Genomic DNA, 14,554 nt, shown 5'->3' on the forward strand with positions numbered 1-14,554 from the left:
TTTATTTATTTATTTATTTATTTATTTATTTAAAGATTTTATTTATTTATTTGACAGAGAGGCAGCCAGCGAGAGAGGGAACACAAGCAGGGGGAGTGGGAGAGGAAGAAGCAGACTCATAGCGGAGGAGCCTGATGTGGGGCTCGATCCCATAACGCCGGGATCACGCCCTGAGCCGAAGGCAGACGCTTAACCGCTGTGCAACCCAGGCGCCCCCAGTGTAATTTTTTTAGATTATAAACTTTAAGGCACATTTTAATTGTTTTGTAGAATTTCATTGGAAATTGCTTCTGAAGTAGGAAGAATTTTTAAAATCTATTAAGATGAAGGAAACTACATTCTGTTTAGAATAGGTTCAGTTTTTGGGTGAGGGCTGGTGTTGAATTCTATGAATACTTCAGTATTAATAAAGTACTTTGATGTCCTTGCTATAATACTGAAAATATGTAAAATACTGGAATCCTTACCCTGGGTCTGGTTCTGCCCTTCAAAGCCAACCAGGGATGAACATAGGAGAAATGCTGCCTGTCCATTTTATAGATTTGAGATCTTGAAAAATTCACATTGCCAGCACATCATCATCACTCATGGGTAATACTGTCAGTTCAGAAAGTCCCATTCTTCAAAACGATTTCCCACAGTTCATATTCAATGGACGTGATATGGCAAAATCATCAGAGCTCCATGCCTTTTTACCTTTGCTTCTCCTCACCTCAACCTTCTTGTTCTAGAGTGGCAGAGCTCCTAGGATATGGTATCCATGTATGAAGCCTTATGCTATTATAGTTTCCCTTTCCCTATTCCCCTGACCTAATCCCTTTCTATGATCCCATCCCGGTAGCTGTGAAATAGGAGGACCATTAGCATTCAAACAGTGTTATGGAACAGAGGAAGAGGTTCATTCCAATGTTGTGGACTATAGAATCTGTGAAGAATGAATTCTAGAATGCTCCTAAATATGATAAAGATAATTGTTACATGTTACACTTGGCTACATTAGGTACATAAGTTAAGCAGGGGAGGTTGACCTGTCCTTTGCATTATAATCTTAAGCATGTTATAAACAAAATATTCAAGTGTTAGGGCATGTATGTGAGAAAGGGGATAGGCCACAGAGTATAGGCCACAGATGTGGTTGTCATACATTTTTATTCTGTATCCTGATGGAAAATGTGATTTTTGCACTGCTACTAAGCTCATATACTAGTGACTTAGATTTCACAATTTACATAGCTGATTGTTGTTTCACCATTTGCATAATTAATATGTACTTTTGTCAGATACAAAATTATACATTTTCCCCCACCCTCATGGCTCTGTTTTCATAGCTGACATAGTCAAACTCAGTATGAACCAAACACAGCTTTTGTTGGCAGTAGCTATCATTTTCATATGTAAACATAACAGGTAAAATTTCCGAGGAATTGTAAATAAGTTTTAAAAAACCCAAAATCTTAAACAAAAATCTAAACAAAAGCTTCTTATTTCTGGCATTTTTTGTTGTTGTTGCTGGGTAGAATATTCCCTCTTTTAGTAGAAGTGGTTAACTAATGAATGACAGCCTGCTTACTTAGTATGAGTTACTTGCACCCTCGGTTTTACTGTTCCTTTTCTTGCTGATTTTCTTGGCATCTTTGGATGCTTTCCAATTTATTAGGAATTGTCTTTCCATATTTTTAATTTCTTTTCCATCAAGAAATTCTAGAGAAAAAAATTTATATGTTAAAATATAATATATAAATATATAGACAATATATACATATTTCTGGTTTAAGGCACATGAACTTAAATTACAACAGAGGCTGAAATAAATATCTTTTAAAAATACCTTATTTATACAACTTCTTTTTGTTGAGCTCTTATTTTAAATTATTTTTTTCTGATTTCAAAAAGAATATGTGACTATAAACAACTGAAACATGGTGGAAAAAAAAATAAGAAGACTCTGTAATTACTATCCATAATTCTCCTTACCATCAATGACAAAGATAATCACTGTAAACAATTTGATGTATGCTTTCCCTTCTAGGGCCACATGTAAATTGTATTGTTATTTTTAAAAACAAAAATGTCATGTTAAACAAAATTTAGATATTATCTATTCATTTCCATTTTACGGTTATTATTCTTAGGAAAAACTATAAAATACATTTTATGTTAAAGTGAGTAAGAAATTTTGTACATTTATCATGGTATTTTAAAAGCACAAACATTAATAATGCTTATTATATCCTAGGCTTAACCAGCCTTGGCTTAACTGAGCCACCCAGACACTGCTATTATATGCTAGGACATAGGATATGATAGGGACAACTCACAAAGCTGGTCTCTTGGTTCAATGAAGATTTCAGCTATGTTGAAATTTTGTCCCTCTAAAAAAGGGTTTTGAAAATTGAGTATCTTAAATTACATAAAATAATTTTTGTATACTGTAAGATATTTGGAAAATACAAAAAAGTGGGAAAAGAAAAAAAATTAATATTGCCTGTGTTCTACAACCAAAAAGAATCACTAAAACCCACTAACAGTATATTTTTAACATTTTTTTGTTTTCTGTGTGTGTGTGTGTGTGTGTATTATATAAAGTTGGAATTCTCTATTTACATAGTATTACATTCTAATTTTTATTATTGTATTGTGATCATATTTTATCATGTCTTTCTTTAAACACAATTTTTAATGGTTGATAGTATTCCATTGTATATGTATATATACTACATATACTATAAAATTACAAATTATCCCTTTATAGGACATTTTGTTTTATATGTAATTACATGACTACATGTGGCCTTCATTTGATAAAAACACTATCTCTTTCTAACAAAATTTGCTATATAGTAGTTTTTAAAGGTAATTATATATTTTTCTTTCATTATCCATGGAATGTCTTCCACTGGATCCCAGATGAGAAAAGGATGTAGTAAAAAAATTTAAATCATGTTCTTACAGGGAAAGTGACAGTATCCTGATACTGATTGCACTACTGAAAGTATTAACATTGCCACTTAACTATGATCCATAATATTGTTAGATCCTAAGTACAAAATAAAGTGATGAAACTGGAAATGTAAACTAGAACCATAAACTCTGGAAGTATAGTTGTTTCCATATATTGTGTCATGTACTTATTTTAACTGAATTAGTACTCTCCAAATTGGAATGTAAGAAATTGGCTGAATGTTCTTTATCAAGCATCTTCGTACTTACAACTTTATATTAAAGGTCATTCTTTTATGCTTAGTTTTCCCAGCCACTTGGATTTATTGATATCTTTCCAGATTTGTTTTTATTAATAATTGTATAATTTGTTAGTGTATTTTTGGGTGTGATATGTGTAAATAAATATAGATTTTTAAAACATGTTCTAAAGATAAGGAATGAAAACCCAAATCTTTCACCGTGATCCCTTTTTCCTCATCTTTATGTTGCGGACAAAGCTGAGAATGACTAGGAGACTATGCCTTACTAAGTCTGATTTCTTCTTTTAGGAAATGATCATGTAGAGGTGGTTCAGGAGGGGAAGCCAGGTAATGGACATAAGACAGGAGACCTATGAGATTTGTTTTAATGAGTTGTTCTCAACACAAAATTTATTTCCACTCAGGCTGAGTAAATAAACCAAATGTGTGGCTTGTCATTCTGTTTGGTGAGGACTGGGTTACTTATAAAACATGTCTCTCCACAGTCCTTACTGGGGACATCAAACCAGGTCCTCAATTCACTTTTTGTTTTGGTTTTGCATAAAAAAGGACAAGAAAATAAGGCAAGCTGGGGGTGCCTGGGTGGCTCAGTTGGTTGCAGGTATCTGCCTTTGGCTCAGGTCATGATCCCAGGTAGGGCTCCCTGCTCACCAGGAGGCTGCTTCTCCCTCTCCCTCTGCCTGTTCTTTCTCTCTCACGTGCTCTCTCTCTCAAATTAAAAAAAAAAAAATCTTAAAAAAGAAGAAGACAAGCTAGAACCAAAGAGAAAAGACTGAAAGGACATATACTAAAGTTTTAACAGCAGATTTATGGTGGGATTATGAATGACATTAATTTTCTTTTTTGTATTTTCGGCATTTTTGTAAGAAATATTTTTTTTTTTAGATTATTTGTTTATTTATTTGACAGAGACAGAGACAGCCAGCGAGAGAGGGAACACAAGCAGGGGGAGTGAGAGAGGAAGAAGCAGGCTTCCAGCAGAGGAGCCTGATGTGGGGCTCGATCCCAGAACGCTGGGATCATGCCCTGAGCCGAAGGCAGACCCTTAATGACTGAGCCACCCAGGCGCCCCAAGAAATATGTATTAATTTTAGGGGTGACTGGGTGGCTCAGTTGGTAGAACTTGTGACTCTTGATCTTGAGGTTGTGAGTTCAAGCCCCACATTGGGTATGGATCCTACTTAAAATTAAAAAAAAAAAAGGAAATGTGTATTAATTTTATAATCACAAAATATGTTTAGGAAAGATTTATTTAAAAACATTTTTGACTAAATTCTATTTATTTAGAAAGTACCTTATCTCCACATCCTTTACTGCATCACCTCTACAGTACTATATAATGAGAAGTGTTCCCAGAAATGGTTCCATGAAAATAGGAAGATTCTTAAGCATCTAACATTAGTTGTATTTACTCTGCTTCCTAAAGAAAGTGGACTAATACAATTGCGTGTGGAGGTCAGGAAGGGAAGGAGATGGAGAGTTGGGGGAATGTGCATTGCAGATTCATCTGCACAACTTACAAAAAATACAAATGACTGTTTTCTTGGTGTATTCTCTGTTTCCTTCCCTTGGCTGATGGGGTCAAGGGTAGTGGTCAGGGTGTGACCCTTGCATATGTATTTTGAAAAGTCCTGAATTTTTGTGATATACCCTTTATCAACCCCTCCCTCCCCCAAGAGAACCACTGCACTAGCATCATGATTAATCAAGGTTTACTACAGCTATGAGCTTTGAAATGGTTTTGCCATGCGTTAGTTTTTATACCCAAGTATAGCATGTTCAGATATAGGAAACTCTTTCATTATCTCTCTGATGTGTATAACTTGGTCCCTAGTGAAGAGCTGTTGTCCATTGCCCCCATTATAGTGCATAATCAGGGTGTTATTATTTCTAAGGATCTCATAAAGGGACTCTCTACCTTGCTCCCCTTTCAAACGAAAGGAACCCTGTACATTCTTAGGGCAATTGTCAAGCAGTGAATACTTTCATTAATTTTTATCTACAGATCCAAGAACTAAAGAGTCTCTTGGGATCTTCAGAGGATTTGTGCCAGTGAGAATTTGACAAAAGGTCAGCAAGTTCTACACATTTTTATTTTTTATTTTTTTAAAGATTTTATTTATTTATGTGACAGAGAGACAGCCAGCGAGAGAGGGAACACAGCAGGCGAGTGAGAGAGGAAGAAGCAGGCTCCCAGCGGAGGAGCCCAATGTGGGACTCGATCCCGGAACGCCGGGATCACGCCCTGAGCCGAAGGCAGACGCTTTAACGACTGCGCTACCCAGGTGCCCCTCTACACGTTTTTAAAGAAAGGGTATGTGGTGCCTTAATTATTTCTCAACAGCAGATATTTTCATGTTTTATTTCTCAATTTTAACTTTTGCTTTTACTTAAAATATTGAATTTAAAATTGACCATTTTCATAGATTTAGACATCGTATTTATATTTTTCAAGGTCTGATATTAAATTAACGAAAAAGTTAACCAGTTCTCTTTCTCTAAGACAATTATATTAATATAATATAAATATATACCCAGTGATTTGGACACCAGTATCAGTCTGTCTCTGTATTTAGGTTTGAGACAAACAGGATTTCCATTTAGATCCATTTTCCACAGCTTCATCAACTTGTTCAGTAAAAATTCCAAATCCTATAATTAGAGAAGAAAAAACAAGACACAAGTATTTCATAATCACCAATATTTCTTTCATATCAGTTTGCTGTTATTAAAGGTAATTACTGCTTTTCTAGCTCTAATTACTGCTTTTCTAGGTACTTAGAAGGTGTACCATAAATCTTTTTGAGTAAAATGGTCTATACTACTAATTGATCTTGTACACATCTAAGGAAATAACTATTCTTTAGAATAAGGTGGTTAGAATTACAAAGTTAATGAAAATTCTGAAGAATAGCAACAGGCAAACACCTATGATTCTTCTATTTGTTCTCCTCAAGCCAAGACCAAAATTATAGGGAAAATTAGGAAATACAAAGTATAGATCAATTCATACATACTCTTAATTGCAAAGCTGAAAGTAATCGGCAATGAATTGCTTGGTATTTTTATTCCTGTTATCATTTCCTTACCTTCAAAGGTTGGTACCTTTCAGCCTTGTGTATCTATTTAACCTATTTGTACTTTCCATCTTATTCTTTGCTTGATGCATGTTTCTTGTTACTTAGATATTTCATTTTTCCATTTTTAGAAAAATTTCTTTTGATAAGACTGAATTTATTCTTTAGATTTTAGAAAATCATTTTTTTGGTTTGTTTACCTTTGGTTTTTAGAGATGGGGAGGGGTAGAGGGGAGAGAGACTGTTAAGCAGTCTCCAAACCCAGCACGGAGCTCAGTGTGGGACTTGATCTCACAACCCTGAGATCATGACCTGAGCCTAAGTCAAGAGTTGGACGTTTAACCAACTGAGCCACCTCGGCGTAGGTGCCCGAGAAATTTTTTTTTTTTTTTTTTTTTTTTTTACTGTGAGCTGTGACAACAGTTCCCTTCCACATATTAAAAATCTCCACAAGGAGCACCTAGCCGGCATGTGACTTTTGATCACAGGGTAGTGAGTTCGAGCCCCACGTTGGTTGTAGAACTTACATGGAAAAAAAATCCCCACAAAATGCTCATATCATGGAGGTAACAGATTTGGAATATCCAGGTATATGCCTCTATCTACATGAAGGAATGGTATTTTAGGGGAATAATTACAAGGATAGCTGGGTAGATGTCTAGGACCTACTGCAGAGCACCTGGTAGTTCTCTTAATCTTCTTGAGACTAGTGTCTCCTTACATAAAATGGTAAAAATATTTCCAGTTCTACCTACTTTATTATTCAACAAAATAGGTATTGAATCATGGGCTATGTTCTGTATTAGACTCTGAGGTATCCAAATAAATAATTTGTGAAAAAAATATAGTTTAAAAAAAAATAGACAACCCCAACCTTCCTGGCACTGCTGCTTACTGTATGACCTTAGACAAGTCTGTGTTCTCATTTATAAAGTGTGACTAGTTAAGATTAGTTGTTGTGGCATATAAAGTGCCTGAAACAAAGCAGGTACCTAATAAATATGTTAATTCTCTGTCTTTTTGCCTTACCACCCTTCAGCTAATAACCTTTCTCTTAATTTTGGTCAGTAGAGAGCAAAAATTGTTGTAAGGAAGAATAAGCTTCTGACTCACTAACTAGTAGTTGACTTTTTATAAGAAAGCTGTCTTCAAAAGTTGTAACTTCATCTTTCAGTCTTGGGCCCTGGATTATTTCCTCTCCACAGCATTTGTTTAACAGCATTTGATACAGCCATAATTATTTTATGTGAGAGTTTCACTGTATTTCTTAGTCTAAAAACCTCTAAGGATGGAACTGTGCATTGAATTTTTGTAGTGTTGAATATGATGCCCATCATCCAAAAATTAAGTAATAACAATAAAAAAACTTAAAATTTATACAGATAAAAAGAATCCTGTAGAGTTTTGTTAATTGTTCCTCACTTGATAAATGACCCGTGACATACTCCCTCCAGTGTATGTTTATTTAAGAAAAAACTAATCCTGCGCTGAAATATGATTACCCTTTGGATACGCTCCGGTAGTTCATTGCCTTCCTGTCTCTAATAAAATGCTTTTGCTTTCCTGCCCTTCAGTGTTACTAAAGGGAGCAGACACTTTTCTGGACAGTCTCTGTTTGATAAATGATCATGTCATGCTATCACTTAGAGGAGTGCTGCAAAATACTGAGGAACCGATTCTATTTCCCATGCAGGGCTGGTGCCCAGGCTCCTATGTAGGCGGCTGCAGTAACTGGCAGTGCTTGCTCTACAATTAATGATGGCCACTGATGAACCTGTATTTGACCAGCATGCTCCAATCTTTATTGGAAATGTCTGGTCCAACTGTCCTAACTAAATCTAAAGACAGCCATTTGTCATCCCCCTGACTGCTTGTCATCATCTGCCTGGGAAAATCTATAATTTTTGGCTTGTTTCTGACTAAACTGTAGAGTGAATAAATTTATCTTTGGGTTACTGTGCTTGTCAGGATCAATATTGAGCAGAGGTTGAATAAATTAGAAACTGGAAAAACATGACAGGCCATAGTGGTTTGTTCATTTGTGTCTTATAAATGAAATATTTAGTTTATATAAGAGGCAGGCACATCAAATTTTTTATTTCCACCATTCATTCTGAAGATGCTTTACTTCATGATAAATGGTTATCAGAAAACCAATGAAGTAAATCACTAATATATCTGACTGTGAGATGAATTTTTCAGATCATTTTATTGATTTAACAAACTTTGCAGACATAAAAACTATAGGTAAAGATTTTTTTAGTATTACTGTTCTTTCAAGTTTTTATAAATTTTTGCAACCATGATGTTTATTTGACTTAATATGTCATCAAGGTATATAATGTTGGCCCTAGTGAAGTTCATGGCTCATCAACTACTTATAGAAATGGAAGTTTTATTGTAAATGGCCAGTGAAGTTTTAATATTTTAATACATCGATGCATACTTATTTAAAGGAGTTACAGGAAAAAATGCAAAGGAATGTTAACCAAAAGTAGATGTCATTTAAACTAGAGCCCTCTGAATTTAAACTATGGAGTATTTGGCCTAACACCTTTCTTTCTCCTCCTCAGTGGATGACTTTGCTCTCTGTTGGGGAGAACTGGGTCATTACCCACAGTTTTCTGTTTTCTGCCTTTGGTCTCATACTTCATCCATTCCTCTTTTCTATTTTTGTCAACAAAGGAAGAGTCCCATCTCTTTTTTCAAATTCATCAGTCCTCTTGATCTTTTCCCTTCTCCTAGGCCTTCTCTTCTCGGGGTCTTCTTTCTCTTGCATTTTCATTTCTAATCTCTCCCTCTCCTATGGCTTTTATCCTATCTCTTAACCTACCATCGCTACACTTCTTGAAAGAGTAGTACAGAGCAGTGTTTCTCAGACTTTTTTGTGCTTAAGAATCACCTAGACATCTCATTTATTAAATGCCGGTTCTGATATGTTTGGTCTGGAGCAGAAACTGAGATTCTGCATTTTTGAGGCTGATGCTGCTGGTCTTAGGACCACATTTGGAGTTTTAAGGGTCTAGGCCACTTTTCTTCCTCAGTCACTGCTCACTCCTGCAGCCTGGTCCTTCTGAACAGGCACTGCTGACCTTATCACTGAGCCATACATTGCCAATCTCAAACTTTCTCAGTTTCACTTCTTTGGAGCATGTTATCTTACTGACTCCTCCCTAACGGCTTTGTGATTCTACATGTTTGCAGGCTCCCTGGATCCTGAATGAATCTCTGACTCTACAAGTAACTTCTGACCATAGAAATCCCCAAGGTATAAACAAGCTGTTTTATAAAAGTTGCTTTTGAGACTGGAGAAAACATTTCACAAAAAAGAGCTATACCCAGTGGACTGTTGACTGAGTTGGCCCATGGAAACAGACCATTTAATTGAGAAAAAGCCCAAAGAATATCTGTACAGTAACAGTGCTGTAAAACCTCTCCAAGGGCATCACCATGTTTCCTGAGCATACAGTTTCCTGTGGGGAACGGGAGCAAATAGGTGTCCCTGTGGCAGATGTTCAGGGATTAATTCACTTCCTTCCTTTTCTATAATCTACATTTATTTCTTTCATATTTGTTTTCCTTCCCTGGACCACAGCAGACTGTAAAATTATGGCTAGAAAAACAATTTTCTAACACATCACGATCTCTATTTATGTGCAGACCCTTTACAGAAAAAGAATAGCCACATTGATGAAAATAGTAAAACGTCTGTTACACTGAGGAAGGAAGGGTCATCTGTACATGACAAGAAGAACCAGATTTTATGGGAAGCTACATTGAGCATTTCAGCAAATACTCTTTCCTCCCATATCTAGGTAGTATCATTCATGATAGCAGTTTAAGTGACCACATAACCAATATGCTGGAGATACCCACATTCTTCTGTCCACTGGAATCTGGCTTTATATATCCAATTGTCTACTTAGTATTTTCTCTGGAACACTACAAAGGCACCTCAAACTCTGTATGACCAAAACTCATGATCCTCTCCCTCTCCACTGAACCTGACTTTTGAGTTCCCTGTATTCTGTTGGGCAAGGCAGAAGCCAGAGAATCATTCTTGACCTCTCCTTCTTCAATGCTCTCTATATCCAACTCACCACCAAGTTCTGTACACTTGATTTCCAAACAGCTCTCCAGAGTATCTACTCACTTTATTTCTACCCCAACTCTGTTCAAGTTTCTACCATCTCTCACTGCCTAACTTGTCTAGACTATTCCAAGCTATTCTCCACACTGTAGCTATGCTGGTCTTTTCGAAATGCTACTTTATTACTACTTTACCCCTTGCTTAAACACCTTCAGTGATTCACCATTGTTCTTAGGTTAAAGACAAAACTCTCTATCATGACCTATGTGGCCCATCTACCCATCAGCTCTATGTGTAGTATGCTCCACCTTCACTCTCTCTGCTTCCTGTTCTCATCTTTGCCAGACTCTCACCTGCTTCAGGGCATTTGCACATGTTATTCTTTACCTGGTAAACCCTTCTGTTCTCTCAGAGCCCAGTTTAGCAATCCCTTCCTAAGGGAAGCTTTCGCTGAGCTCTCTAAGACAAATCCCCCTGTCGGAGGCTCTTCAAGTCACATACTTTTTATTTGTAGTATTTGCCAGATGTGCAATTTTACATTTGTTTTCGGGTGATTGTGTGCTTAATGTTTCTCTTCCCCTCAAGGGTGAGAGCTCTTCGAGGCCAGAGACTGTATCTGTTTTTTGTTCATTATTGTCTCCCCCATTGTCTAACAAGCATTGCCAGATGGTAGGTGTTTTGAATGAATGGATAAGAAGACATGGGGGCGCCTGGGTGGCACAGCGGTTGAGCGTCTGCCTTCGGCTCAGGGCGTGATCCCAGTGTTGTGGGATCGAGCCCCACATCAGGCTCCTCTGCTATGAGCCTGCTTCTTCCTCTCCCACTCCCCCTGCTTGTGTTCCCTCTCTCGCTGGCTGTCTCTATCTCTGTCAAATAAATAAATAAAATCTTTAAAAAAAAAAAAAGACATGAACGAGTGCATGCATGAGTCAATGGATCTGCCATTAGAAGGAGGACAGGAATTATAAAGGAGAAATTGTATGAAGCCACTTTGAAAAATTTGCTGATTAGAGGGGCTACAGACATAGAAAGGGGAAAAGACAGGATTTATCTTCTGTTATTCTGTTTCCTCCTCTATTCCTCTGCCACCCTCCCCTCTCCTCCATCCACCTCCGTTGCCCCAAATTTCTGCCCTGGACCATTTTTGGACTAGAGAATAGGAGAAATGAGGGCAGGGTTAGAGGATTTTGGGGGAAGGAGTCTTTGGCAGCTGTGCGTATGTAGAAGAGAGAGGGAAGGGAATGAAATCCCAGATAGGAGGAAGCTTCCTCCAGGACTGTATCCTATGCCTCCACCTCCAAGGTAGTCACTCCCCTGTGGCTCTACTACCCTCAGTAGGCTAGGGCATGGGAATCGTTGGGGAATACCTATTTTTGCCAGTGACCCAATTCTCTTTTCTTTTTCCTTTTCTTATTCCTTCCACAGAGCTCCAAGATTTTAAGTTGCCCCGCCAGAATTTTTGTTACTGTTGCTGTATCTTTTCCTTTTAATTTTTCTTAAATATCTTTCTCATTACTCAAAGCAGAATCTTGACTGGAAGATTCAAAGTTATTAACTATCTTAAGGGACCATTATTTTTATTTTTTTCTTATTTCATGTATTTTCATATAGATGTATACAAGGAACCTATGGATGTCCATATAAAAGCAGCTGCTCTAAGTGCTAAAAACCTTGGGTAATTATAGGGTTTTTGTTAGGAGTCTCTAATGATGTCTGCTTTCCCCCCATGGCATAAAGCTGTCTGTTGTTGAAGACTTTTAGAATAGATGTCAACGACCTTATGTATGGCACATTGAGCTTTCTCTCCCATGGTACAGGGTTTGATGTCAAGAGCTTTGGGGCAGCTTCAGTCAGTGAGCATAAAGAATGGAAAAATAAAAGCCAAAGAAATGGAGACATTTTGTTGCTGAACTTCAACACATCCTTTTACTAAGCCATTGGAAATTGATTTTAAAGGGACCACAAGAGCATGTTTTATTTTTTTATTGTTCCTATCATTTTTAAATTTAAATTACAGTTAGTTAATATATAGTCTAATACTGGTTTCAGGAGTTTACTGATTCATCATTTACATGTAACAGCAGGTGCTCATCCCAGCAAGTGCCTTCCTTATGCCCATCACCCATTTAGCCCATCCAGCCACCCACCTCTTCTCCAGCAACCCTCAGTTTGTTCTCTAGGCTTTAAAGTCTCTTATGGTTTGCTTCCCTCTCTGTTTTAAATCTTATTTTATTTTTCCTTCCCTTCTCCTATGTTCATCTGTTTTGTTTCCTAAATAACACATGAGTAAAATCATACATTGTCTTTCTCTGACTTGTTTTGCTTAGTATAATACACTCGAGTTCCATCCATGTGGTTGCAAATGGCAATTTCATTTTTTTTTTGATCACCAAGTAGTATTCCATTGTATATATATACCACATCTTCTTTATACATTCATCGTCGATGGACCTTTGAGCTCTTTCCATGATTTGGCTATTGTTAATAGTGCTGCTATAAACATTGGGATGTTTCAAATCAGCATTTTTGTATCCTTTGGATAAATACCTAGTAGTGCAATTGCTGGGTCGTAGGGTAGTTCTACTTTTAACATTTTGAAAGAGGAACTTCCATAGTGTTTTCCAGAGTGGCTACACTGGGTTGCATTTCCACCAACAACACAAGAGCACATTTTAAATGAACCCTGTGCAAGTCTATATTCATTCTTCCAAGAAGCTACACAGGGCATGTTAAATTGCTTGTCTTCTTGCTGGAAGTAAAAGAACTTGAAATTTCATCCTTACTCCCTGGGTATCTTCTCTTTAGGGGAGGAAAAAGCAACTGTTGGCATAGTCCAGCCTCTGGAACTTTCTGAATGGTTTACATTCCTTCTTCACATGGTTGAATATTTTTTTACTATTCATTTATTCATTCTTTCTGTAAACATGTAGTAGGTGCCTGTTATGTGCCAGGCGCTCACTGGGCTGCACTCTAGGGGATTCTGAAATAACAAAAATTCCTTTCTCTTAAATGCTCTCAGTCTAATGGGGGATATGGTGATATATGATAACAGAATTCTATTAACCAGGAATTCCTTACCAATCATTCAGCCATTTTTAAATTAGATTTTTTAAAAATCAAAGCAATGCAATCAACACTGTTAAAAAATAAGACCATAGGGTTTACAACAAAACTTAAAGAGTACCTGAGGGCTTATAACAAAACCACTTTCAATTTCCACAGCTATTCCTATACCCACTTACCTCTACATTACTAAATAATAGCTGTTATTTATTGATTTTTAAATCTTAGATAATTATCTACTGAATTCCTACTATGGAACATGATGATATAATTCTCATAAGTACCACTCCAACCCCTAATAAACTTCCCTTCCCCCATCCTGTCAATAGAGTTAGATTTAAATTGTTGATAGGATTAATATTTATTGACTATATAATTAAGTTCACTTAAATACTGTTCAAATTTAAATCACATAATACGCTATGATTGCTTTTTATTTTCCCTGGAGTTAAAAATGGGTTGATTATTTGCTTATTTTTCTGTGTATTTATCACCAATTCAGCCTGCTACCACCTGGGCTGGTAGATGCTATTCTAAGACCTCACTTCACATTTCCTTCATATTCATTCTGGGAATTTCTTTTGACTTTCTCCTGTTTCCTAGATCTTGTGTCTTCCCTTTTCCTAGTTTTCTGTCCTGTTTAGATGAAACTCTATTCTTTAAGAAGTGCCTGAAAAGGGACATAAGTTTTTTTGAGAGCTTGCATGTTCAAAGACATTTTTTAAAAAAAATATTTTTATTTATTTTTATTTAATTGACAGAGAGAGAGAGACAGCCAGAGAGAGAGGGAACACAAGCAGGGGGAGTGGGAGTGGAAGAAGCAGACTCCCAGTGGAGGAGCCTGATGCGGGGCTCGATCCCATAATGCCAGGATCACGCCCTGAGCCAAAGGCAGACGCCTAACGACTGAGCCACCCAGGCGCCCCTCAAAGACATTTTATACCTCATAATTGATTGAAAAATTGATGGAGTATATAATTCTAGACTTAGAATATTTTTATCTCAAAATGTTGGGGGCATTATTCTACTGTGTTCCAGATAGAAAAGTCTGATAATTCTGATTCCATTTTGATTCTTTGTGTTATGATCTTTTTTTTCTCTGTCAAATTCTTTAGGAACTC

General features: G+C 36.8%; 1 protein-coding gene across 5 annotated transcripts in view; it reads right to left on the bottom strand.

Moving 5' to 3' along the window:
- Positions 1–14,554, bottom strand: part of PPP1R42 (protein phosphatase 1 regulatory subunit 42) — a 45,152-nt gene continuing 30,598 nt past the window's right edge. For all 5 annotated transcript variants that reach the window (XM_048216461.2, XM_057308145.1, XM_026516389.4 and 2 more), the window contains 2 exons: positions 5,738–5,855; positions 1–1,701 (listed from right to left, as the gene is read on the bottom strand). In XM_048216461.2, the coding sequence (XP_048072418.1) occupies positions 1,571–1,701; positions 5,738–5,855 (249 nt within the window). In that variant the 3' untranslated portion in view covers positions 1–1,570. The remainder of the gene's footprint in view (positions 1,702–5,737; positions 5,856–14,554) is intronic.

This window comes from Ursus arctos, unplaced genomic scaffold, assembly GCF_023065955.2.
Source record: "Ursus arctos isolate Adak ecotype North America unplaced genomic scaffold, UrsArc2.0 scaffold_6, whole genome shotgun sequence".
Taxonomy (NCBI): domain Eukaryota; kingdom Metazoa; phylum Chordata; class Mammalia; order Carnivora; family Ursidae; genus Ursus; species Ursus arctos.